Here is a 23,804-nt window from a genome sequence, read left to right as displayed (position 1 = left end):
GCATAAATACTGAAATTTAGCCCCTTTATGCTCCTCAGAGCTTCTGGGAGGCCCTTCATCGCCACGTTGAAAAGGAACGAGGAGAGAACCGAGCCCTGCGGCGTGCCCCCGCTCCCTAACTTCACTGAGGGGGACTGAATGTCTTGAAACTTCATGCAGGCAGTTCTGTTTGACAAAAAGTCCTTGATGTACTCGTATATTAGTGCACCTACTCCGATTTCTTGGAGCCCCGCCGGGGTGGTACAGTGGTAAGACGCCCGACTATTGTCCGGAATACCCGGGTTCGAACCCGACCTCGGCGGCTGCGTTTCGATGGAGGCGAAACGAAGAGGCGTCCGTGTGCTGTGCGATGTCGGCGCACGTTAAAGATTCCTAGGTGGTCGAAATTACTCCGTAGCCCTCCACTACGGCTCCCCTTTCTCTCTTTCTACTTTAACTCCCACCCTCCTTCCCTTACGGCGCGGTTCAGGTGTCCACAGACACAAGTGTGACAGATACTGCGCCTTTCCCTTCCTGTGAACCAATTAATATTATTATTATATTATTTCTTGGAGACCGGGGAGAATCGCGTCGTGTTTAACTTTATCAAAAGCCTTTGTCAAGTCCAGGCCGAGAATCACTTTGGCGTCTCTAGAACGCGAGTCGATTATGTCGTATTTGAGTCGGAGCATCACGTCCTGCGTGCTCAAACCCGGTTGGAAGCCGACCATCTCGTGCGGCCACAGGTCGTTTTTCTCCATAAAGCGCTTCAGTCATGTCTGTACTACATGCTCCATCAATTTCCCCATTCATGACGTTAGAGAAATAGGTCTTAGATTTTCTAGTTTTGGGGATAATCACGTGGTGACGTCATGAACAGTCGTGACGGTACATGGCGCTCCCCTTATTGAACACAACCAGCATTCTATTAAACTCATCAAAGTTCACTGGCGTTCTATAATCGCATGGTGACGTCATGAACAGTCGTGACGGTACATGGCGCTCCCCTTATTGAACACAACCAGAATTCTATTAAACGCATCAAAGTTCACCGGCGTTCTATAATTCGTTAACAGGAAATTAAAGGCGCATTATCTGTCACTCGCGGAATCTTGCTATCTTCACGGTAGACAAGGGGGGGAATTATGATGAGCCTTTCACGATCTCAGGCGTGACGCAGTTGGAAAAGCGCTCGGCTGGGGTTCCAAGGGATGGAGATTCGATTCCCGGAGGAGACAAGATTTATTTATTTTTAACTATCTCCTTCGAAAGTGTGAAACCTTCTGCCGACAGTTTCTGCTTACAACGATGAGGCATTAAAGGCCTTCGCCTTAATATTTCCAGAACGTGGCTACTACCACATGGGCTGAACGCACGTGGGTGGGCTACGATCGATCATCAAAGCGTACTAGAAATAATATACCGTGTCTGCAAGTAAAAAAAAAAAAAAAAAACGATATCCCGGAATTTATATGTTGCTTCTGAAGCCGTGTACAGTTTCAGCAGTGGCCATCGACAAAAAATATAACTTTGCTGCAATGTATACCATGCGGTAATGTATACCATGCGCATGGTAACACACCAATGTACGTTACCATGCGGGTCTCTCAAATAAACTATTCGCGATATACGAGACGTCCTCAGGACATTTTTTACTATCGAGTGCATTATGTTGTTACTTGCGCATACGGAACGTTTTTGTCTGACTTTTAACCAAAGGTACGAAAGGATGGCGCTGGACTTGGGGCCCTACAAAGTGCTTCGCCATATCTCTGATGTGACTTACGAAGTTTTCCCCGACGGTCCTGAGCACAGTCCATGCCGTCAGCCTCAACCTGAGGTAGTGCACGAGCTCCGCATGAAGCCCTACTTCACGCAGGGATGGCCAGTGCTTGCATTTTGAGTTTTTTTTTTTTTCGAATGTTCTGCCTGCCATTTATTTTCGGTGAATTGTTCCGTCTCTTACTCGCACTAGTAAGCTTGACTCTCACCAATTATTATATTTTTTTTTCATGGGGGAGGGGAGAATAATGTCCCCAGGTGTCATTAGGTGGCAACCGTAGAAGACGATGTTTTAGAAAAAGACAACACATGCTCTATCGAACCTGCAATGGTGCTGAACAACTGCACTATCACAATATTATGAATTTTTTTTTTTCAGCGAGAACTGAGCCTTGCGTATTATACAAGGGATGCGGATTGCATGCTATAAATAACGGTAAACGATTATAATTAAATGTCATGCTGATCTGCCGTGTCTGTTTTTATACGGCGACCAAATAAACATTCCGCGCCTGCTCCATCATCCTGCCGTATGAGAACTGTCTACTCCGACCTTGTTTACAAAGGCTCCATATGTTGTCGATATCTGTAGCCGTCAGAACACTACATTGAGACAGTGACGTCATGACTTTTTCTGCGTAAGGACCTATTTTTTTGTTACTGTATCGCCATATGCACGTTTCAAGAAAAGCTTGCGACTATACAGAAATGTTTATACAATTCTTAAGTCGGCACTGCCGAGTTGGGTTCTAACAGCGGTGTGCGGGACTGAGAAAAAGATGCAACAGTCGACAGGCTTTTTTGCTTTACATACTAGGATACGGCTAAAAGAGTATCAATTCCTAATTATGGGCTGCGGTATTTCACTTGTTTATTACTCCGCTGAAGAGTGAAAAGATTTGTTTTTTTGGAATTTCTTATAGAACAAACCACAGACATCGGCTTTCTTGAGCTTATAATTTGGTCTGATGTTTGGATTCTTTCTATTTGGGTAACCAGAAAAACGTTAACAGTGGGCTACGGTCTGTCATGGAGGAATTGCGTGCGTTTGTTACTGCATACTTGAGTTATATTCGACTATGAATCGTTGCTCGGTGCTCCAATCAAACAAAGCGAAAAGGTTCTGATCGAAGAACGCCCCCCCCCCCCCCCCCTTCCCACTCTCAAGAGGACTGCAAATTTTCGGTCGCTCAGATACCTCCTCAAAATGCTTTACATTCCAGAGAGATGTGGAATTTGCCAGTATATTTTGTTTAGATCTACGTTAAGCCTAATATTTCTCATTCGATAGGAAGTAAAAAAAAAGTGCGCATAAAACAAAGTGTGTCGACTTATGCCAACTGTGCGAAATTTGAGCGCGAAAAATCCAGAGGTTTAGCCAAATAAAGTATTTTATTTATTTATTTATTTATTTATTTATTTATTTATTTATTTATTTATTTTTTATTTATTTATTTATTTATTTATTTATTTATTTATTTATTTATTTATTTATTTATTTATTTATTTATTTATTTATTTATTTATTTATTAGTACCTCACAGGCCCCGAAGAGCATTGGGTGAGGGGGGCAAATCGGTACAAGAATATCGTACAAGAACGCGGTACAAGTCAAATACAAGAAAGGAACACGAAATTTATGCAAAACCGAGTTAAAATAACATCAGACACGAGCATTTTGCAAGGCACCGCGTGCACATCACTGTGAAGAAAGACCTATACTGAACGTGTACTGACATCGTCCCTATTATATGCCGGTTTGCATGGTGACTACGAAGTGCCGAGAGTCGGAACTGTGTTTCTTTGCTTTGTCTGGCAGGCTTGTTGAGGATCGAGATCAGTTGCAAAGCGAACACTGACTGACAGAAGCAAATTAAAGGGACAGTTTTATCTATTACGTAATCTTCTGAACATTCATGTGACCTTATTTCTTTTTTTTGTGTGTACCTCCTTGCTCTTTTAAGCTAGTATTTTGGTTTCTGTAATGGCTCATACACGACACCGGTACTCTAGCCCTTCTTAGTCGTCGTAACCTCAGATGTGTTCGTTTTCACTCTCTCTTCTTGAAAAAAAAAAAAAAAAAGAAAAAAAAAAAACGAGCCCTGGGGTAACCGACAGTGACCTTTTGATATCCAGACGTATGCATTAGCAAACTATCATAAATCTTCAGCGCAGTGCAGGCTACACAAATATCGCCTCTCTGATTGTGTTTATTTCTGCCTTAATCTGCACTGTCAAAAAAAAAAAAAAAAGGCAAGGTAAAAACTGCTGTACTTTCTAACTTTCTGCGCACCTTGCCATGTAATATAACCGTCTAAATGTAATAAAGTATTAACCCAAGAGCTGATTTTAATAGAACCAAAGTGTTAGATACCAACATTTCGGCACTTTTTCTCGATTGTGTCATTTCAAGTATACATTTAACGTTTCGTTTCTTTATACAAGCCCTTGTAGGATGCAGTACTATTTTAGCCTTGTTTCTTATTTATTCTGAGAATAATCTTATCATATGATTAACAAGACACATTATAGTGCAGATAATTTAAGTAGGTTTGAACTATACATGAGGCTCATTATGATTTAAAATGAATAACATCCGGTTCAATCTCGAACGTGGTGGCAGCGTTTGATAGAGGCGAAATATAGGGCGCCGTGTACTGTGCGATGACAGTGTTAAAGGGACCATGAAAAACAATTTATTAAATGTAGAAGTCACCAATGAACAATCAGTATGTTACCAGTTTTCTTTTTCAGTAACAAAAAAATAAATAACCTAGCTGCACTAACGCCGAAGATATGGGCAATCAAAAATGGTGTTCCTCCTCTCCACTCTAAACTCAGCACATGCCAGCGCGTAAGCAAAAAGGCAGAAAATTTTGGAGTGGGGCAGCATGAACTTTCTCTAGCTATGAGCCACTACGTTTCGGCCCCATCGAAACACAGCCGCCGCCGCTCGGGTTCGAGCCCGCAGGCAGACCGGAACAATAGTCTGTCATCTTAACCACTGCACCACCGCGGCAGGGCGAACGGCGGAGGTTTAACCGTGGCCTTCGCGATCAACTCCAGTGCAACGGCGCGCTTGATCGCGGAGGCCACGTGTTTAACCGTACTTGCGGCGTCATCTGAGAGCCGCCGCTTCAAATGGCGGAAGTTTACCGCTATTTCAACCTGATAATAATGAATGAACGATTATGACTAGCAGCTTACCGGTATCACTCAAGAGGAAAATATACAACAGTTGCATCTTACTTGTACTCACTTATGGGGCTGAAACGTGGAGGCTAACCAAGAGGGTTCTACTTAAGTTGAGGACAACCCAGAGGGCTATAGAACGAAAAATGGTATTGCTAACGTTAGGAGTTGGGAAGCGGTGCAGAGTGGATCAGAGAAATAACTCAAGTTACTGACATTCTAGTGGAAATCAAGAAAAAAATGGGCATGGGCAGTACATGTAGTGTGAAGAGAGGATAACCGATGGTCGCTTAGGGTAACAAACTGGATTCAAAGGGAAGGAAAGCGTGGCAGGGGGCGGCAGACAGTTAGGTGGGCGGATGAGGTTAAGAAGTTAGCAGAGGTCAAGTGGATGCAGCTAGCACAGAACCGGGTTAATTGGAGGAATATGGAAACGACCTTCGCTCAGCAGTAGGTATAATCCGGATGATGATTATGATGACAACGACCGAAGGCGCCCGCCGATGGTGTTGAGACGCAAAAATAAATTCTGGCAGACCGTACATCTTTATCACAATGGTAACCCGCCATTCTTGAGCGCCATATACAGTGGAGGCCCATGAGCATAATTAAATCAAATGGTACCCCATCCTCACTTTCTACGCATAAGTCCCTCAGCCAACAGCTCAGCCAATCATAGCGAAGGCACCGATCCTCCGGATTAGTGTTTCGCTCTAAAATAGACCAAACAGATCGCTACGGCGCCCCAATGCGACCCATCCCGTCCACGTCATGCACCTGGGCCTCCCAGTTGAGAAGATGCACCCAGAAAGCCCAGTTATCATGCAGGGCCAGTTTTGTTTAGGGCAAGCGATCTTTCACATATTTCACTGCTCTCCTCTTGGCATTGGGTCAGGACTTTCCTGATGCACAGCATTGTACAAAACATCAAGAGGCGACCAACCTTTCGCAACAAACCGCTGTCTATCACTCGCCGAATAATAACTTAGAAATTAGTCACATCGCTCACTTAACCGCAGAATAACAGCTTTTACACAAGTTTCATGCCGGCGGTCATATGCAGGCACAGCACGAACTGGCGTCCCAATCAGTCGTGCTGTTATGACAACGCCAGATATAATATTCAAGGCAACCAGCGCGATTAGCGGCCGATGCGTCTATAGTATGCTGAAAAGTAAATACGCCACCGGGAATCGAACCTCCCTTCCTCGGATCCCCAGTAAAGCGCTTCTATCAACTGCGCTACGCCCGGAATCGTGAAACGCACATCATAGTTGTTGTTGTGGCTGTAGGAAGAAGGAAAAGAAAATGCACGAGCCTGCCACTGGCTCTGTAATCCTGAGCCACCTCCGCTGAAGAAGGAAAAGAAAATGCACGGGCCTGCTACTGGCTCTGAGCCACCTCCGCTGCCTTTTTTTTTATTTATTTATAGGAAGGGAAAGGCGCGGTAACTGTCTCACTTGTTTTTCTGTGGACACCGCAACCGCGCCGTAAGGGAAGGGAGGAAGATTGGAGTGAAAGTGGAAAGAGAGAAAGAGGAGCCGTAGTGGAGGGCTACGGAGTAATTTCGACCACCTGGGGATCTTTAACGTGCGCTGACAACGCACAGCACACGACGCCTCTTCGTTTCGCCTCCATCGAAACGCAGCCGCCGAGGTCGGGTTGGAACCCGGGCACTCCGGCACAGTAGTCGGGCGTCTTACCACTGCACCACCCCGGCGGGGCATGAACTCGCGCGGGCAGAAGAGAGAAAGTAGAGAAGAAAGAAAAAGAAGAGGGAGAGAAAGATGTGCGCCGAAACAACCATCTTCCACGACCGAAGTGGTGGCGGGTGCAATGACGGCCTACAACATATAAAAATTCGGTGGCAGGCTAGCCACCGCCGCGAGCGGCGTTGACCAACCAGTCCCAGCCCAGTATAGACCTTTGCATCGGGCGAGGAGGTTGCCGAAAAACCTCCTCTCTGGACTGTTGCAAACCTGTTCTCCTGTTGTCTCCACCGTGTTGGCGTCAGGCGCACACAACAGCCCAGCGAGCAATATGGTGACGCCAAGGAGGCCATCGTTGCAAAGGTCTATAGGGCCAGGAACAGCCACCCTTCACCCTGGTCTACCGTGAGGATGATAGTATGTGCGAGCGACAGATATTGCGCCTTTCCTTTCCTGTAAACCAATCATGATGCGTTGAACGGAACGCTGGTTGTGTTCGACGAGGGGCGCGTGATGTAAGTACTGTGTGCTGCAGCAGCGCTCAGGCTTTCGCACTTCTCCACTGCAGCTTCTGCAGTGCTCTCGGAAATTTAAGGCGAATGTCTTTAATGTCTCATGCTCGCAGCCAAAATCGTGTCCGTCCGTCCGTCCGTAACACTTTCGTTAAGTGGGAACTAATAAGGAGAAAAACAATGGTTGTATCAGATAGAAGAGGAAAAAAATGAACTTAGAAGCCAAGTTTGATGACTGTAGAGTAATTATAGTAAAAGATTGTCAAAATTGCGCCGAAATAGCGTGGACGTTGATGTAGCCACGGGAACGATGTGACGTCACATTCACAGGAAGTCGTCTCCGGTCATGTCTAATAACAGGAACTGACGTCACGACGACATCACATACGACCATGATGTCACGAATGGTCATGACGTCACCAGGCGATTCACGCTTCAGATCGCGGAGGTCCCGGCTGCGTATTTGGGTTTGCTCGGTACGGTGGCTCCGCAAGACAGAAAACGACAGAAGAGACGAAGAAAGCGGGCTGTTCCCACTAGCATCTACCGCCCCCAGGAGCCGAGCAGCCTAGCGATTCGCGGCGCATGCTTTTTCGGTTGGTTTGTGGGGATTTAACGTCCCAAAGCAACTCAGGTTATGAGAGACGCCGTAGTGGGGGACTCCGGAAATTTCGACCACCTGGGGTTCTTTAACGTGCACTGACATCGCACAGCACACGGACGCCTTGCTTTTCGCCTCCACCGAAAAGCTGCCGCCGAGGCCGGGATTCGATCCCGCGTCCTTGGGAACAGTAGTCGAGCGTCGTAACCACTGCGCCACCCCGGTGGGGTGCATGCTTTTTCAATGGGCGTCATGTTGGACGCCGGCACTAGCTTGAGAGAGCCTATACTACTACTACTACTACTACTACTACTACTACTACTACTACTACTACTACTACTACTACTACTACTACTACTACTACTAATAATAATAATAATAATAATTATAAAATGGAGGCGAAAAGCAAGGCGCCCGTGCTACTGCTACTACTACTGCTACTAGTACTACTATACTACTACTACTACTAATATTAATAATACTAACAATAATAAAATGGAGGCGAAAAGCAAGGCGCCCGTGTGCTGTGCGATGTCAGTGCACGTTAAAGAACCCCAGGTGGTCGAAATTTCCGGAGCCCTCCACTACGGCGTCTCTCATAGCCTGAGTCGCTTTGGGACGTCAAACCCCACAAACCAACCAACCAGCCAATGATAATAATAATAATAATAATAATAATATTATTATTATTATTATTATTATTATTATTATTATTATTATTATTATTATTATTATTATTATTATTATTATTATTATTATTATTATTATTATTATTATTATTATTATTATTATTATTATTATTATTAAGAAAGGAAATGCGCAGTATCTACTATCACATTTGATTCTCTGGACACCTGAACCGCTTGCGCTGCCTCTGGGGGCGGAAGATGCTAGTCGGAACAGCCAGCTTTCTTCGTCTCTTCTATCATTTTGTCTCTTGCGGAGCCATCGTACCGAGCAAACCCAAATACGCGTCCCGGCTCCCGTCTCTTAGGCCTGCATGCCGGGAGCGGTGACTAGGGGGCCTCTTTATCTGGTGGAAGAACAAAGCTGTTATCACATCACATCACATCACATCACGCATATATGAAGATGACCATGTTGGGAACCAACAAGTCCAACTCTCCACTCTACGAAGCTGATCCAACGCCTGGCTGACCCCGCCGGGCGTCCGATTCAGGCGTCCGTACGGCGCTTTTACAGGAAAGAAAAGACGCAATAACTGTCACAATTCTCCGCGGACACCTTAACCGTGCCGTAAGAAAAAGGAGGACGGTGGGAGTGAAAAAAAGAGAGAAAGAGGTAACGGTAGTGGCGGGGTTTGGATCACCGCGTGATAGTGGCTTTCGCCTCATCGCAGTTTAGTGGTTCAAAGTGCCCCCCAGAATTTTTTCACGCAGTGTTCCACGAGGAGAACCCTCCAGTGGCCGCTGTTGCGGATAGCCTCGCGATGGTACGCACCATGATGGACATCTCGGTGACGAAGGCAGCCAGGTAAGCAGTCTGTAGGGCCAGCGCAGGCTGCTTGTACTGGTGTCCGTATGCGGCGAACAGGAGCACGCCTGCCAGGCACGAGGCGGCGCTGACAGTGACCGAGCACTGCACCAGGTCGTAGTAGGGGTTCTCGAAGATGTCGATCACCCGCTCGCGGAGGCTCATTTGGAACGAGCGATCGCCGCCCTCGCCCGAGTCGCCAACGCTGCCCAGGCCGTCGCAACCGAAGTCGTCTCCACCGCTGCCGCTCTTGAGAACAGATTTCTGCAGGATCCCGCGTTGTTGTCTACATATTAGGTGAAATGGCCTGAATGTGCAGGGATGTACTGGCAACTGTAGCACAGAACGAAACAACTATCACTTCGCTTCCATCGGGTGAATGAAAGCAAAATTACTGATGCGTAATCCCTGAAGCCACCGCTGAACCTGACACCGACCTCCGATGTTGGTGTTTTCGGTATTGGTTAATAACCAATGTTATTGCTTAAATGAACGGGCACCATGAACCGTGCGAGCGGTCCAAACCCTTTGTTGTTTACGCTCAGTTATAGAATACGTACCAGCCAGTTGATCCAAGGCGGCACAGCTATCAGTTGCCGGATCATATCGATGTTACGGGCACCATGAACCGTGCGAGCGGTCCAAACCCTTTGTTGTTTACGCTCAGTTATAGAATACGTACCAGCCAGTTGATCCAAGGCGGCACAGCTATCAGTTGCCGGATCATATCGATGTTGAGGTACCTGCCGAAAGTGAAAACTAATTTTCGAGTCCGTCCGAATCATAAACAATAACATGGTAATGCAGATAGGATTGTGTTATTAGTGTTTAACAACGACGACTGAAAGGGATCACATCTTGTGCCTAACGATATGGCCCCGCTTGCGTTTTGGTTTGCGGGGTTTAACGTTTCAAAGCGACTCAGCCTATGAGAGACGCCGTAGTGGAGGGCTCCGGAAATGTCGACCGCCCCGGTTTCTTTACCGCGCACTGACATCACACAGCTCACTGGCGCCTTGCCTTTCGCCTCCATAGAAAAGCGGCCGCCGCGGCAGGGATTCGATCCTGGATCCTTGGGTACATCAGTCAAATACCCTAACCACTGCGCCACAGCGGCGGGGTCACGCTTACGTTTTGCTCTCGAAGGGGTACTGCAGGGCTGCCAGGAGGCGTGCCTCCGTCTTCTTCTGTATCATTCCCGCTCTGTACTGCTTCTGGTAGCTGACCTGCAAGGTGTACACCGAATTCGGCACACCACGCATTGCTGGACATGCCGGCCATTGCGGCTAACACAGCCAGTCGTGGTCTAAAACTGCAGAAAGGAAGCGCGTCAAACAACGTGTACGAAACCGCTTTAATCTCCTTCTCCTTTACATCAGCTGACATCTTCTATAGCCTTAAAGAATAATGAAATGAGAGGAAAATATTAGGATATTCTTGAAAGGAACGGTGGTGTAGGAGTTAGCAGGTCTTTGTTCATATTTATTTTATTATTGTTTCGAAAATTCTATTCGTAGAATGTGGCTCATACCAAATGCCGGGTATTTCGTTATCGCTTCCAAACTGTCATCAGGTGTCACAAATTTGTCTCACCAGATAGCACTCTGAGACACACCTGCGGGCGCTAGTTTTTTACGTGCATTACTCAAATATAACAGCATATATTCGAGTACAGGAAGTCATGCTTTTCCCCGATCAAACAGTGCGGAAAGATCAGTATTGCAGAAAACTTAGCAGGTAGCTGCTGATTGTTATTTTTCTAAATGATTGCGCATTTGTCGATAATTTGGAGATTGTATATGAAAATTATGTGCACTAGTTCATTGTCGTTAGCATTTATGAGATGGCTTATGATAGTAGTATAATGTGATTAGAGATTGCCTTAGAAACCACACCTCGGAGCTAATGGAGGCTTTATACACCACTGCCAATAGAGTTCCGCTTCTTAAGTTACACTACGTCCCCAAAATTATTCGCTCGCGTCGAATTATTAGCATTATTGTTTTCTTTTCGATTCCGTCACATACATTACCTACGACACCGATGTTGTCAAATTGTGCTACTGTTATTGGAACTCAATACATTCTTTTGAAACGAAATTTCTTCCTGACCTCTTACGAAGGGGATCATGGCTTTTTCAACTCGAATTTCAAAAGTAGGCACTCTATTCCGATTCATACGCGAGCACTTACTCTCTGTATGCGAATGGCATTTTCAACGGCGAACTCGTAGGCCCTCGCATTGATAGCTTCCTGCTCTCCAGTAAGGACATCGGTCACCATATCATACTGAAAAAAAAAGAAAGAAAAGAATTGGAAGTTCGTTAACGTCCCACAATCTTGACTCTGCTAAACGTCTGCGATGCTGTGAGATAACTTCATCAGCAACCAGATATATTCTTGGATGGTCTGACCAGCAGATTACGTAGGCAGACAATGTGGATGCATCGAGAACAGGTATAGAGAAGACATGCAGATTATATGTCCAGAGTGACACGCATAGGCACACATGTGCGCGAAACCTGTTCCGTATCGGCTTTAGTCACTGCTAAGCTGCTATATGGCGCGAATGGCTGCAACTTACTTTTTGAACATTTTTCTACAAGCCGCGTAGACATCATTCTCAAACCAGCCATTCAAAAATCAATTCAGGAAATCTCCTGTTTACACGACTGACGTACACACTGACGCTTCGATTACTAGCGAATTTGCATCTATGGGCTGGGTATGCGATGACAACCCTTCCCTTTCAGGCGCTTATGCCTGCCACCTACCTCAAGGTACCCCTCTTCATGCTGAACTCCTCGCGATTTGGGGAGGCTTGTCAGGAGTGCCTTGCACCAGAACTGATTCAAAACGTATTCTTACTGATTCCTATGAAGCCTACAAGGCAATCGCTACTCCGGCTTCGCAAGATGCAACTGCTACGGCCATACAGCTCCTCTTTAAACGCCACCAACTCGCGACCAGAACTGTCGTTATTCAGTGGACCCCAGGCCACTCGGACGAATCAGGGGGCAATGCGGCGGCACACGCCGCGGCTGCCTTGGCAGGTGGGATGTCCACATTTACTTCCCTACCCCCCTTGATTCATCCTTACTCGACCTTGGTCGGGCAACACACCCTTTCTCTAGCCCTTCTGGAACACTATACCCTTATGCACTATACACGGACCAGTCTTCGTAGCCTCAGTCAGCATCGCATGCAGGTGGCCACACCAGACCCACCTTTAACGCGTAAGACCCATCTCACCAGAAGTCGAATCTTCTTAAATAAGCTCATCGCCCATGCGGCTTACACGCCACGCATTATGGCCCGCTGGCGTCAGTATACAGAGGAAATGATTGTCCCCACTGTACGACTCTAACGCGCTGCGGCATATCTCATCTACTCTGGGATTGCCCTGCTTTTTCTACTGGACGCCCCGAGATCGAACCCTACCGCCTGAACTACCGTTCCCTTCTAGAAACTGATGCTAACACACATGATATTTTCCAAGTATGGCTCCCTTAGTTTTGTGGTTAGAGTAATATGATTGAGTGAAGATTCTGTCTACTCCCCTTTACCCCCATCCATGGCCTTCCCATTCAATAAGGGACAATCAATCAATCAATCAATCAATCAATCAATCAATCAATCAATCAATCAATCAATCAATCAATCAATCAATCATTTGCTGTGACATGGCTCCAGTGAGTGTTTGCTCCCCTTTATTTGTTTTCAGTGTTTTCAGGCATGACCACTTTAAAATCTCTAAAATAAGCTGATTTTGTTACACGAGGTCTCCTTAAATATAACTGGAATACGTCGCCAGAAATATAACCGACTATAAGAACAGGGGTTTTCGCACACAAGAAGGACCGACAGAAATTGTATTATCATTCGTCTGCGAGAATTTGATTTTTTTTTTTTTTTCTTTTTGTCAGCAACTTTGGCACTTACAAAAATATGAAAGCTGAAAAACAAAAATCCCTGATTTCCGTGACTGGAGGAGATAAAAGCACCGCGTACCCCGATCTCGGTGGCTTCGGGGTCTCGCACTGTGGCAGCGTGCTGATGCAACGAGGTGGGGCGCGACGCCGGGCGCAGGTCGGTGACGTAGGTGCGTCCAGTGACCCAGCGCCAGTCTACGGGCACAAAGCGGGCCTCAGCGCGCTCGGCGCGAGCCGCAACGCGGCACGAGTGGCGAAGGTAGCGCACCGCGTTGTCCAGAGTTAGCCGCTCCACCTCAGAGTCCGCCACGAAGCCTGTGCAGGGCATGTTCACTGCCGCGTTCACACAAAGAAAAAAAAAGCCCCCTTCGTTTAAATTGCCCGGATGGAGTGGCAATCATTACCCCGTAGAATTGAACTATAGGTCGAAGCTGCACATTGCGTATATATGCACTCTCAGACTAAGAAAAAAAAAAAAAGGAAACGTGGCCTCAAGTGCTTAACGCTGCTAATTACCCTTTGCGCACCTTTACTTCCGCAGGTTAATTACTCAAGACGACTCATCTAATCTCACAAATACCGCAAATACATTTATTAGCTAGGCTGTCGACTGGGCGAGTTGGTATTGGTTAATAATAGAAACCAGCCAAAAGACGATATACAGAAAAAGGGTGCACACAGGACGAAGGATGTGTGCACCTTTTCTATATCCTTTGAAGGTGCGCAGCGGCGTAAGGTTTAAAGATTGATAACTTCATCATCATCATCATCATCATCATCATCATCATCATCATCATCATCATCATCATCGTCGTCGTCGTCGTCGTCGTCATCATCAGCCTGACTATACCCACTGCAGGGCGAAGGCCTCTTCCATATTTCTCTACTTAACCCGGTTCTTATCATCAGCCTGACTATACCCACTGCAGGGCGAAGGCCTCTCCCATATTTCTCCAATTAACCCGGTTCTGTGCTAGCTGCATCCACTTGACCCCTGCGAACTTCTTAACCTCATCCGCCCACCTAACTTTATGCCGCCCCCTGCTACGCTTTCCTTCCCTTAGAATCCAGTTTGTTACCCTAAGCGACCATCGGTTACCCTCTCTTCGCCCTACATGTCCTGCCCATGCCCATTTCTTCTTCTTAATTTCCACTAGAATGTCGGTAACGAGTTATTTCTCTGACCCACTCTGCACGCTTCCTATCTCTTAATGTTACCCCTACCATTTTTCGTTCCATAGCCCTCTGGGTTGTCCTCAACTTAAGTAGAACTCTCTTGGTTAGCCTCCACGTTTCAGCCCCATAGATGAGTACAGGTAAGATGCAACTGTTGTATACTTTCCTCTTGAGCGATACCGGTAAGTTGCTAGCCATAATCCGCAAGTGCTTGCCAAAATAGGTTTTCCAAAATAATTTCAGGGTGTAGGTGCACGTCCCGTACGGTGTGTATTCGTAATAAGTCACTGATTAACCACTGACATCCGCGCAAAGAGCAGCCATATACGGCTACAAAGGAAAGCTATACATCTTTCTCAGAAACTTCGCAGTTGAACGAAAATTCGTCCTGGTCAAGGGTTCGAATCTGGAACCCCTGTCGTTGTGGAGCACCTGCTCTACCAACTGAGCTAACCAAGACGGCTAGCAGGTGGTCGGGGAGAGGCAATTGATCAATTAACCAGAGATAGTTTATGTCTGACGTGCGTGGCTGTGGTTGTCATTTGAAGGTATGGCAGCGTAAGCGTTTTAGCCGCATGAACAACGTTATGCATACAATAATACACAATTCTACAGTAGTTCTTGCAATCACGGGGCGGGCTGTTCGTGCAGTGTGTCCAGCATTAGAAGATGGAGCGATACTTCAACGGCCTGCACTGTACTCAGGTATTCTGTTCCGAAGCATGACCGGCCGCTTGTTTTTTTTTTCTTTTTTTTTCTGTGTGTGTGTTTTTGTGTCATTCAGACAAAACAAAACCAACGAAACTCCGTCATTGCCGGAAACAGGAAACAAGGCCTGGCTGGCAAAGAATAAAATAATATAGGAGTGGGGGGCCGCTTCCGCTGCATAGAGAGGCGACCAACCGACATATGAAGCCTCCCTTTAATCAATCTGTATAAACATCCCCACGATTAGCTTGCCTAACCTGGTATCCAAGAGCACTGGAAGGTGGATTCCTGTTCCACCTCAAATGAGCAACGATAGTTGATAGCTCCTCACAAATTTCCGGCGTGGTTCCGTTAAGTCAATTGGAAGAATAATAAAACAAAAAGAGACTCACGGAATGAAAGAAAAAAGACATGTGCTAACTCTAATTTCAGGTGAGAGCTTATGAACAGCCTCTTTTCTTTTTTTTGGGTACTTCCATGCGACATTTTTGGCGCGTTATTATTCGGCTACCAAAATCTATGCACCATCTCGCCCAAGTGCAAATTTTGTTAAATTGTCTTGTTCAGTAGAGAATCAGGGCTACCGCCCGTCAGAGCCAAGCTTCTGAATTTTCGTTCACGACGCCAATGCCGGATTTTCTGTGGAACGGGACCTTTAACGCTACATCGCGTTAAAAAAAAAAAAAAAAAAAAAAAAAAAAAGATTGCAGGAGCAGAACCCGTGTAGCACTATACTGCAGCACATACTGAAACCGCGCAGTCAAAAATCAAAGAGCGGGGTCAGAAACGATGCGCAGGTCCAGGTGTCGCTCGGACCGGGTCGGCAAAGCTAGTCATGCTTTAATGTCGAAGAAGGAGGAAGTTACGCTCTCTACGTCAGCTATATGATGTGGAAGGTCGCCCTGTTTTAATTAATCGCGCGCACGATTAATTCGTGACAAAATTCCAATTGTTATTTTAGGAGCCGCTGCATATAAAACTTGGAAAATTCCTTGCAGGCGGTACAGCGGGCACGATTCTATCGCGACAAAAAATGAGCACTTACGCCTCCTTCATCAACAATACACAAAGCCGAGGTTGCGCGCTTATGGTAATACTTGCTGGCACGCTGGGTTTAATGCCCCGAAGCTGCAGGCCCATCAATATGACGAACGCTGTAGTGGAGGGCTCTAGGTTAATCACGACCGCCTGGCGTTATTCTACGCACCAACTCCACCAAATGTCAGTTTGGCTCGCAATGCTAAAGTAACTGAACCATTGCGATGTGCTCTTCAGTGCTTGGAATGTGTACCTATAGGCGAAAGATCTGGGGCTGCTCTGCCGAATATAGCTTAAGCAACATGGCTGGGGGCTGCCACCTTCAAGGGGAGGTGAAAAAATAAAATAAACGGTTACGTACGCAACAAAGTAAGCTTTCAAGTTTTCCCTATCAATTTAGCTCTTAAAAAGATTAACCTTTGCAATTACTTCATAAATTAAAAAAAAAATCAGCTACTTTTAAGTTGCTGACTTAATAGGGACACATTTGTGCAGATATAACTATTTCCTCTAATTTATGAGTTCGGCTCGTGCAGCAGTTGCCAGAGCTGCGGGTTCCCTCAGCCAATAGGACGGAGCCGGGACGCAGGGGAGCGAAAGTCTTGTTGGCACGTGCGGCTCAAAGAGGCGCTCGGCTGCAGCTAGACACACAAGCGTCGTCAGAGGACTTCTGGTTAATTTCAACCACATTTCACACTATGCGAATGCAGCCACATTCTTCGTTATGATTCCAGGAGTGACACGCCTGGGCACCAATCATTCAAGCATCGGCAAAGAAAAAAAAAAATGACCCCCCCCCCATTTTTTTTTTTTGCACCGTGGAGTTTTGAGCATGAACCGAAACAAACGTGATGACTTCACACTGGTCCTATCATATTTTTATTTTCGAAACATGCGAGCGTGTTGAAACGGTAACGATGCCTGACATTTATTCGCAGAAAAATTCGCGTCAGGAAATACTCTCCGACGCTGTCATTTCTAATTCTCCTAAATTTGCGAAATGTCACTAATAAGCCCAGAAATAAGGCGGCGATCAGCGTCCGCAACGCGACACTTGCCGCGATAATTGCAATTCTTCTTGAAACTTTTTCCGCGGGTGTACGAATTAAGTGACCGGAGACCCGGCTTGCATGGCTATAATATACATCGTGCATGCAGGACAGTCTTACCGAAACGAGTCAAGACGTTTTCGAACACCATTACGTTAATCAGGTCCACGAAGATCATGACGCTTGCGAGATGGACTATCCCCTGAGGAGACAACAAAAATAATAAGGGCACTTGTTTTTGAGGCTGAACCTTAATACGAACGCGATTTAGCACTGAAAGCAATGCATATTTAGAAATTGTAGGGAGACACACTTCAACAGGACAACTATAGCTGCACTTACACCCAAAACCCGCCTCAATATTTCGCGTAAATTAACTAAGAGGTGACATATATTTTATGTGCAGTAACTAGTCCGTTCAAGGCGGGCTGTGCACCGACCCGCAAGTGTTCCTGTATCTACCTCCAAAGTCCCCACACCCATTATAGAAGTATTTTTTCATTGTTCGCTCATTTCCGAAATAAATCGCAATTTCGAAGCGCACTTTTTGGGCTCACATTCGCAAGATGCACACCTGTAGAGCCGCAGCTATAGGGTGATGAGCTGAAACACACCCTGACGAGATGCGCTTAATTAATTGCGAGGGTCAAGCGTTTGCATATATATACAGGCACAAGGACGCTTATACAAGAAAAGGGTTGGTATGCATCACGCAAGAGTAGGAGTATGCACATGTCTGATTTTGTGTATAGTCAGCAATTTGAAACTTATTTTACGATTTTCGTAACGGCGCGATGGGATGCTTCAAAGGATCGATCAAGTTGCATTAGTTTATTTATTTCAGCAGGTTGTTCTTCCTATAAGGTGTTGGTACTCGATAAAATAAAACATCCGAGGCTCTTAAGTGGCGTCACAGTCATAAAAGAAAATTTAAAAAAAAGAACTCACTACAAGAAGCACACACTGATGCAAAGATTTGGTTTGGTTTCTAAGGTTTAATGCCCTAAAAGACTCAGGATATGAGGGATGCCGAAGTGGAGGGCTCCGAAAATTTTGACCGCATGGGGTTCTTTAAATTGTACTGACATCGCACAGTACGCGGGCGATTGTTTTGTCGAGGTAAAAAAAAAAAACACGCCAGTAAAGCCTTCCGGAAGTTGTTACTTTATAAAGAAATGGAGATCCTGTTCACATTTATCTGTTAAACAGCGTGGCCAAGAAAAAAATAAACGCCAGTGTACAACAATATGGCCGGTTGGAGTGACACAGCGCCATACATTTTCTTTTGCTGGATCCGTGGAAAGGCGTGGTTTGCAGTGTAGCTGCCTGCATGCGGCGGGGAAAGGAAGCCGAGGTGATTCACACCGGGGTCAGCGCCCTACTCATGCAGAGTTTCGGTATCACGAGTTTCAAATTAGTGCCCATGTGGACATGCTATTTTTACGTGGCCAGACATTTTCTGCAGATCGCACGGGCAATTTCGTTGCCGCATGTCAGGTTTCTGCTCATGTATCAATTAGTTGGAGTAATTGCGAACTCCTATTATCAAGCAATGTTCACGTCCTGTGAATACTGCATCTATAGCTTCAACTGTCAGCCACAGAGTTAAAAACTACCACCCGTCGTGTCGGTCCGCGTGGCCTAATGGATAAGGCGTCTGACTTCGGATCAGAAGATTGCAGGTTCGAGTCCTGTCGCGGACGGGATTTTTATTTTTTTATTTTTTTTTTTTAACTCAGAAAAAGGGAGACATGCCATAGTTACTTCGTTTCACAATGGGGTTACTGCATATAATATAAGCTCGTCGCACGGGCAGCATATATCAAGTGGTTTTGTGTCTCAAGGATCAAAGAACCAGTGGAAAGCTACATGCAGAATTAAAGGCGGCGCACACATGCATACTGTGCATATTTCCTTGAGTTCAGCAGAACAATCAGAGTAAAATCTCCAGCCTTACTGTCCATTTTTCTTTCTTAGTAGGCTTTGTTAATCAGAAGAGTCATATAGTAACTTGATACGCGGTCATATGTTGAGATACCCCACCGTGATGGCCCAGTGTAGTAAGGGAGTAATTACTCGTTGGCATCCACCCAAGCGCAGCCATACGGCTACAAAGGAAAGCTATACAGCTTCCTCAGAAACTTTGTAGTTAAATAAAAAAAAAAAAAAGAAAAAAAAAAGAATAGATCAATTCGCTCTCGCCCTACCGTATGTTCTGCTGACCGTTCTGGTTAGCTCAGTCGGTAAAGCGACTGCCCCGGAAAGGCTGTGGTCCCGGGTTCGATTCCCGGATCAGCACGAATTTTTCTTTAACTACGAAGTTTCTGAGAAAGCTGTATAGCTTTCCTTTGTAGCCGTACGGCTGCGCTTGGGTCGATGCCAATGAGTAATTACTCCCTTATTACAAATTTGCTCCACCTTGGGGATTTCCCCTAAAATATTCGATCATGGCCCAGTGGTTAGGGTGCTAGGCCGTTGATCTCAAGGACGTGGGTTAGATCCCTGCCTTCGCGGCCGTTTTACGGTGGAGGCCAAAAGCAAGGCTTGTTTTACAGAGCAAATAGTTGCGGAATCGAAGCCCGGCCACGAAAACGACGTTTCGATTAGGAGGCATTCAATAAAAGTCGCAGGCGCCATTTCGTCGTGCAGAACACAGATTCAGTAGTACAAGCCGGAGCAGGCAATGATAATTAGCTTAGATATACTTGCAGCTTTTGCCGTGCTACATGCACCACAAAATGGCAACCACTGTGGCATAGCCACATACTCTCTATAGACGAAATGTAAATATGACTATGATAAAGTATAATCAGGACACCGCCGGGGTGGCGCAGTGGTTACGGCGCTCGACTACTGTTCCCAAGGGTGCGGGATCGAATCCCGGCCTCTGCGGCCGTTTTTCGATGGAGGCGAAAAGCAAGGCGCCCGTGTGCTGTGCGATGTCAGTGCTCGTTAAAGAACCCCAGGTGGTCGAAATTTCCGGAGTCCTCCACTACGGCGTCTCTCAGCCTGAGTCGCTTTGGGACGTTAAACCCCACAAACCGAACCAAACCAAAATATAATCAGGGGGTCTACACCAGTGCCTCATTGCCGGCTTTCAGCTACGGTTCGTTATTTTTACCATGTGATAGGTGAAGTTAATTGTCTGAGAATAGCAATGACCTCTACAATGCCACAAGCACAGGCCAATATATGTGCTGCAGTGGATGTTGCCTTGTAAGGATGTTGTAAAAGCATCACCTTAGTATCACCTCGGTCGATCCATTGAAGCGCGCCGGTATCATGCTTATCAGCACGTCGCTACAAGGAAGGATGAGATAGCATGACACGTTGCTCGGTGACAAGAGTTGTAGGAGCAGGATCATATCTCCTAAGCATGATCTGACTTGGCTAGTAATCTTTCAGCTCACGAAGCGCATAGCTCCACCGAGAAATAGAAATTAAACGGGTCACCCGGCTCGCGACAGATGTTTTCGGTCTTGTTTATACGCCTACATTTCGATCGTGCCCAGACAGACAAAAAGGTCGAACTATGCTTGGTGATCCATTAGATGAGTCACACCCGATCTGTTTTCAGCGTTGCTTCTACAATGACATTCACTGTGCGCCAAGGCACACACACGTATGTTTTTGGTTTACACATGCCCCTCTCTATTGGAATGCCATGAATCATATATAGAGAAAGATTTATCCTCATTGCAAGTGCATGCTTGTCTCGATTCACCGTTCGGCACCCCGTTCTCATCTTCAGTGAAAATCACGCGAGAAAATGATGTTACTTTTCATGTGTCCGAATACACGTTCGGAAAAGCACACCACGGCAAAATGATTTGGATGAGTTTTGGTCACATGAGGTTAATGTTTGCTGATTGTGGTTGTCTCTCTGTTTTCCAGAGCTCTGTGCAATTTATCCCTTAAGAGGTCAGAAAAATCAGAAGCTTTCCTTTTTGTCCACGTGACAATGGCTACGGTGCCTTAATGCACGTACCGCTCCTAAGAAAAAGAAAATTGTGGGTCTCTTAGATGTCTTTTAAGAGGAGAATGGCGAAAGCCTGCCCTTTGTCTCCTATCATTTGGAGGAAATCATTATTACGCGTTTCCAGTCAGTTGCGGTCCTATCAAGTCGCCGTTTGACATATTGGTCGTTTCCTAGTAATCATGAGTCATGCGTAGTCATAGTAGTCATTGCCACTAATCGTTAAGCACTTTTACTCATTTCCAATCAGTTGCGGTCATTACAAGCCGTAGTTTGACATGTTGGTCATTATAAATCATTTTAAGTCATCATTAATCATCATTATTAGTAATTAGCAATGGTTATTAACTCTATCGATGTCCGTTTATAACTTTTATTTATTACCCATCACCATCAATCGTTTTCGTTCTTAATCTCCCTCCTCACACGTCCGCTATTTGAATGTGACACATCAGCGCACAGCTACAGCGCAAATTTTTTCTCCATGAACCTAGAAAGACCCAAAAGCGCTGCCATGATGCACCATATGTGGGGGCGGGTGCAGCGTACCCTGGTGGCCTCCCCGACGGTGACGTGCAGGAGGCGCAGGTAGTGGACGGCCAGGAAGATGCGGTACGGGCCGCGCATGCCCAGCCAGATGAGGATCAGCGCCTGAGCGAGTCGCGACGTGGAGCGCACCGACGACAGGAACGGAAGCATACACACCACCGACACTGCCCTGCGTCCACCGAACGGGGGTCACTCTCCCCCCGAGGGAACATGGACTTTTCCCCAGTAACGCCCTGCGCATGTGCGTAGCTTCACCGCGACTGTTTACGAAAGCCGGGCCCTGAAAATAGCTGACGAGCTCGCTGCGCACGTGTTCTTCCGCGAACGATGTCTTGATCGAGACACTACTTAAACCTCATATGCCCGCGCATGTACATACGTGGTTCCCGCACACACTGACCTCAGGCGGTCTGGTATCCACATCTACATTAGCTACGCGAAGCCGGCACTGCTGTTGACCTCTGAAACAAGACCACGTGGCCATTGTGTCAGCTTTTGTAATGGCTACGCGCCGTCACCTGCATTTCCGGCAAGGCAAATCAGTACAGCTGTTCAGTTCAGGGATGCCCCCTGTCTCACCGGGAAGCGACGGCCACCAAGTAGGTGATGAAGGACGCGCCCAGGTCGGATGCAAAGACGTTGGGAGTGATCTCCACTCCGATGTACAGGGCGCACAAAAGCAGCGATATGACTTCACTAATGTCGTGAAGGACTTCCCAGTACCTGCATAAAGTAGGTTAGCATGTCTCGGTCAACTGGGCTAAAAAAAAGAACCTTCGTTAGAACGTTAATTATATGCAGATTACCTGGTGGTGGATTTTATTGGGCGGAAACTTCATCTTCACAATTTCGTACCACGTGTCGGTCGGTATATTGTTATTCTGGATATCATATTCACGAAAAAAATTGCATAGTGTAAACGATGCCATGAACGTTCTCCCATGCACAATGTTACATACTGAGCTCGATGCGCACGTGACAGCCGGAGATCATACAACCTGCACTGTGAACTGCACATCTCATGGAGCTATTAACGTATGTATACCATAGGATGAATGCTAATGTATTATCAGTTCAATTTTTTTTTTTTTTTTTTTTTTTACGGGATACATGGCGTGCGGGAAAAACATATATTTCTAAATAGTCACGCTGTGCGATCTCTCAAGATTCCTTAAGATGCCTGCAAACGATCCTACACCACCAGCTGGTAATTCTTACCATGCTGCTGGGCCGCGGAAGTGCAATGACTTTCAAGAACACGCGTCCCTTCAACTTTTGCCGCCGATAGCAGATACCTTTAGTTTAGCGCTACCGCCACCGTTTACCGCTACCGCGCGAGCGTCAGTACGCATGCGCAGATCACCACGATGACGACAGATAACGCCGCGTTTCCGTCAAATGCCGGTTGATTCGGCACGCAGGGGTCAATCAGTACGTGCGCTGCTGACGGCGCACGGAAAGTAGCAGCGGGCGGTAGCGCTAAATTAGAGGTCTCTAGTATGCGTGTAACGCCTCACAATTCTGTTTCATTTCCCAGTCACCCAGACAACTACCCCTTCACAACCTGTGCGTGGGCCGTGCGACGTGAGTGAGTGAGTGAGTGAGTGAGTGAGTGAGTGAGTGAGTGAGTGAGTGAGTGAGTGAGTGAGTGAGTGAGTGAGTGAGTGAGCGAGCGAGCGAGCGAGTGAGTGAGTGAGTGAGTGAGTGAGTGAGTGAGTGAGTGAGTGAGTGAGTGAGTGAGTGAGTGAGTGAGTGAGTGAGTGAGTGAGAACACTTTATTTACACAGACATGGACATCGGGGCAGAAACAACCCTCCATGGCCGCCCGGGTGTATACATCTCGAGCGAGGCGATGGGCAGCCTCATTGCCTGGTAGACCCTCGTGAGCTGGAAACCAGATGACTGAAACCTCCCGGTTTAGCGGGTGCTTTCTCGGTAGACTGGCCGCCTGCTTGGAAATTAGGCCTTTGCCGAAGTTACTAACAGCCGCCTTATATCTGAAAGGATAGTTCTGGCTTTAGTGCCTGTACATGCTAGCGCTATCGCAGCCTCTTCAACTATTAAAACGTTACGCGTATTAATGGATCTAATTACTTTCTGGGAGTGGT

At 46.4% G+C, this 23,804-nt stretch overlaps 1 protein-coding gene and 1 non-coding gene across 2 annotated transcripts in view; one reads left to right on the top strand and one right to left on the bottom strand.

Annotated features, from left to right (window-relative positions):
- Nucleotides 1-17,349, bottom strand: part of LOC146196912 (sperm-specific sodium:proton exchanger-like) — a 41,887-nt gene extending 24,538 nt beyond the window's left edge. Inside the window, exons 1-5 of the mRNA XM_084597092.1 lie at nt 17,292-17,349; nt 13,280-13,515; nt 11,462-11,557; nt 10,401-10,495; nt 9,952-10,012 (exon numbers count right to left, since the gene is read on the bottom strand). Of these exons, the coding sequence (XP_084453218.1) occupies nt 9,952-10,012; nt 10,401-10,495; nt 11,462-11,557; nt 13,280-13,515; nt 17,292-17,349 (546 nt within the window). The remainder of the gene's footprint in view (nt 1-9,951; nt 10,013-10,400; nt 10,496-11,461; nt 11,558-13,279; nt 13,516-17,291) is intronic.
- A 1,452-nt stretch (nt 17,350-18,801) lies between these two features.
- TRNAR-UCG (transfer RNA arginine (anticodon UCG)) lies at nt 18,802-18,874 on the top strand. Its single transcript has one exon. It is a non-coding gene; the product is annotated as a tRNA-Arg (tRNA).
- Nucleotides 18,875-23,804: the final 4,930 nt, after the last annotated feature.

Source organism: Amblyomma maculatum, chromosome 3 (genome assembly GCF_055883805.1).
Source record: "Amblyomma maculatum isolate TAMU_Amacu chromosome 3, ASM5588380v1, whole genome shotgun sequence".
NCBI classification, from domain to species: Eukaryota; Metazoa; Arthropoda; class Arachnida; order Ixodida; family Ixodidae; genus Amblyomma; species Amblyomma maculatum.
This window is presented reverse-complemented; position numbering and strand designations above follow the sequence as displayed.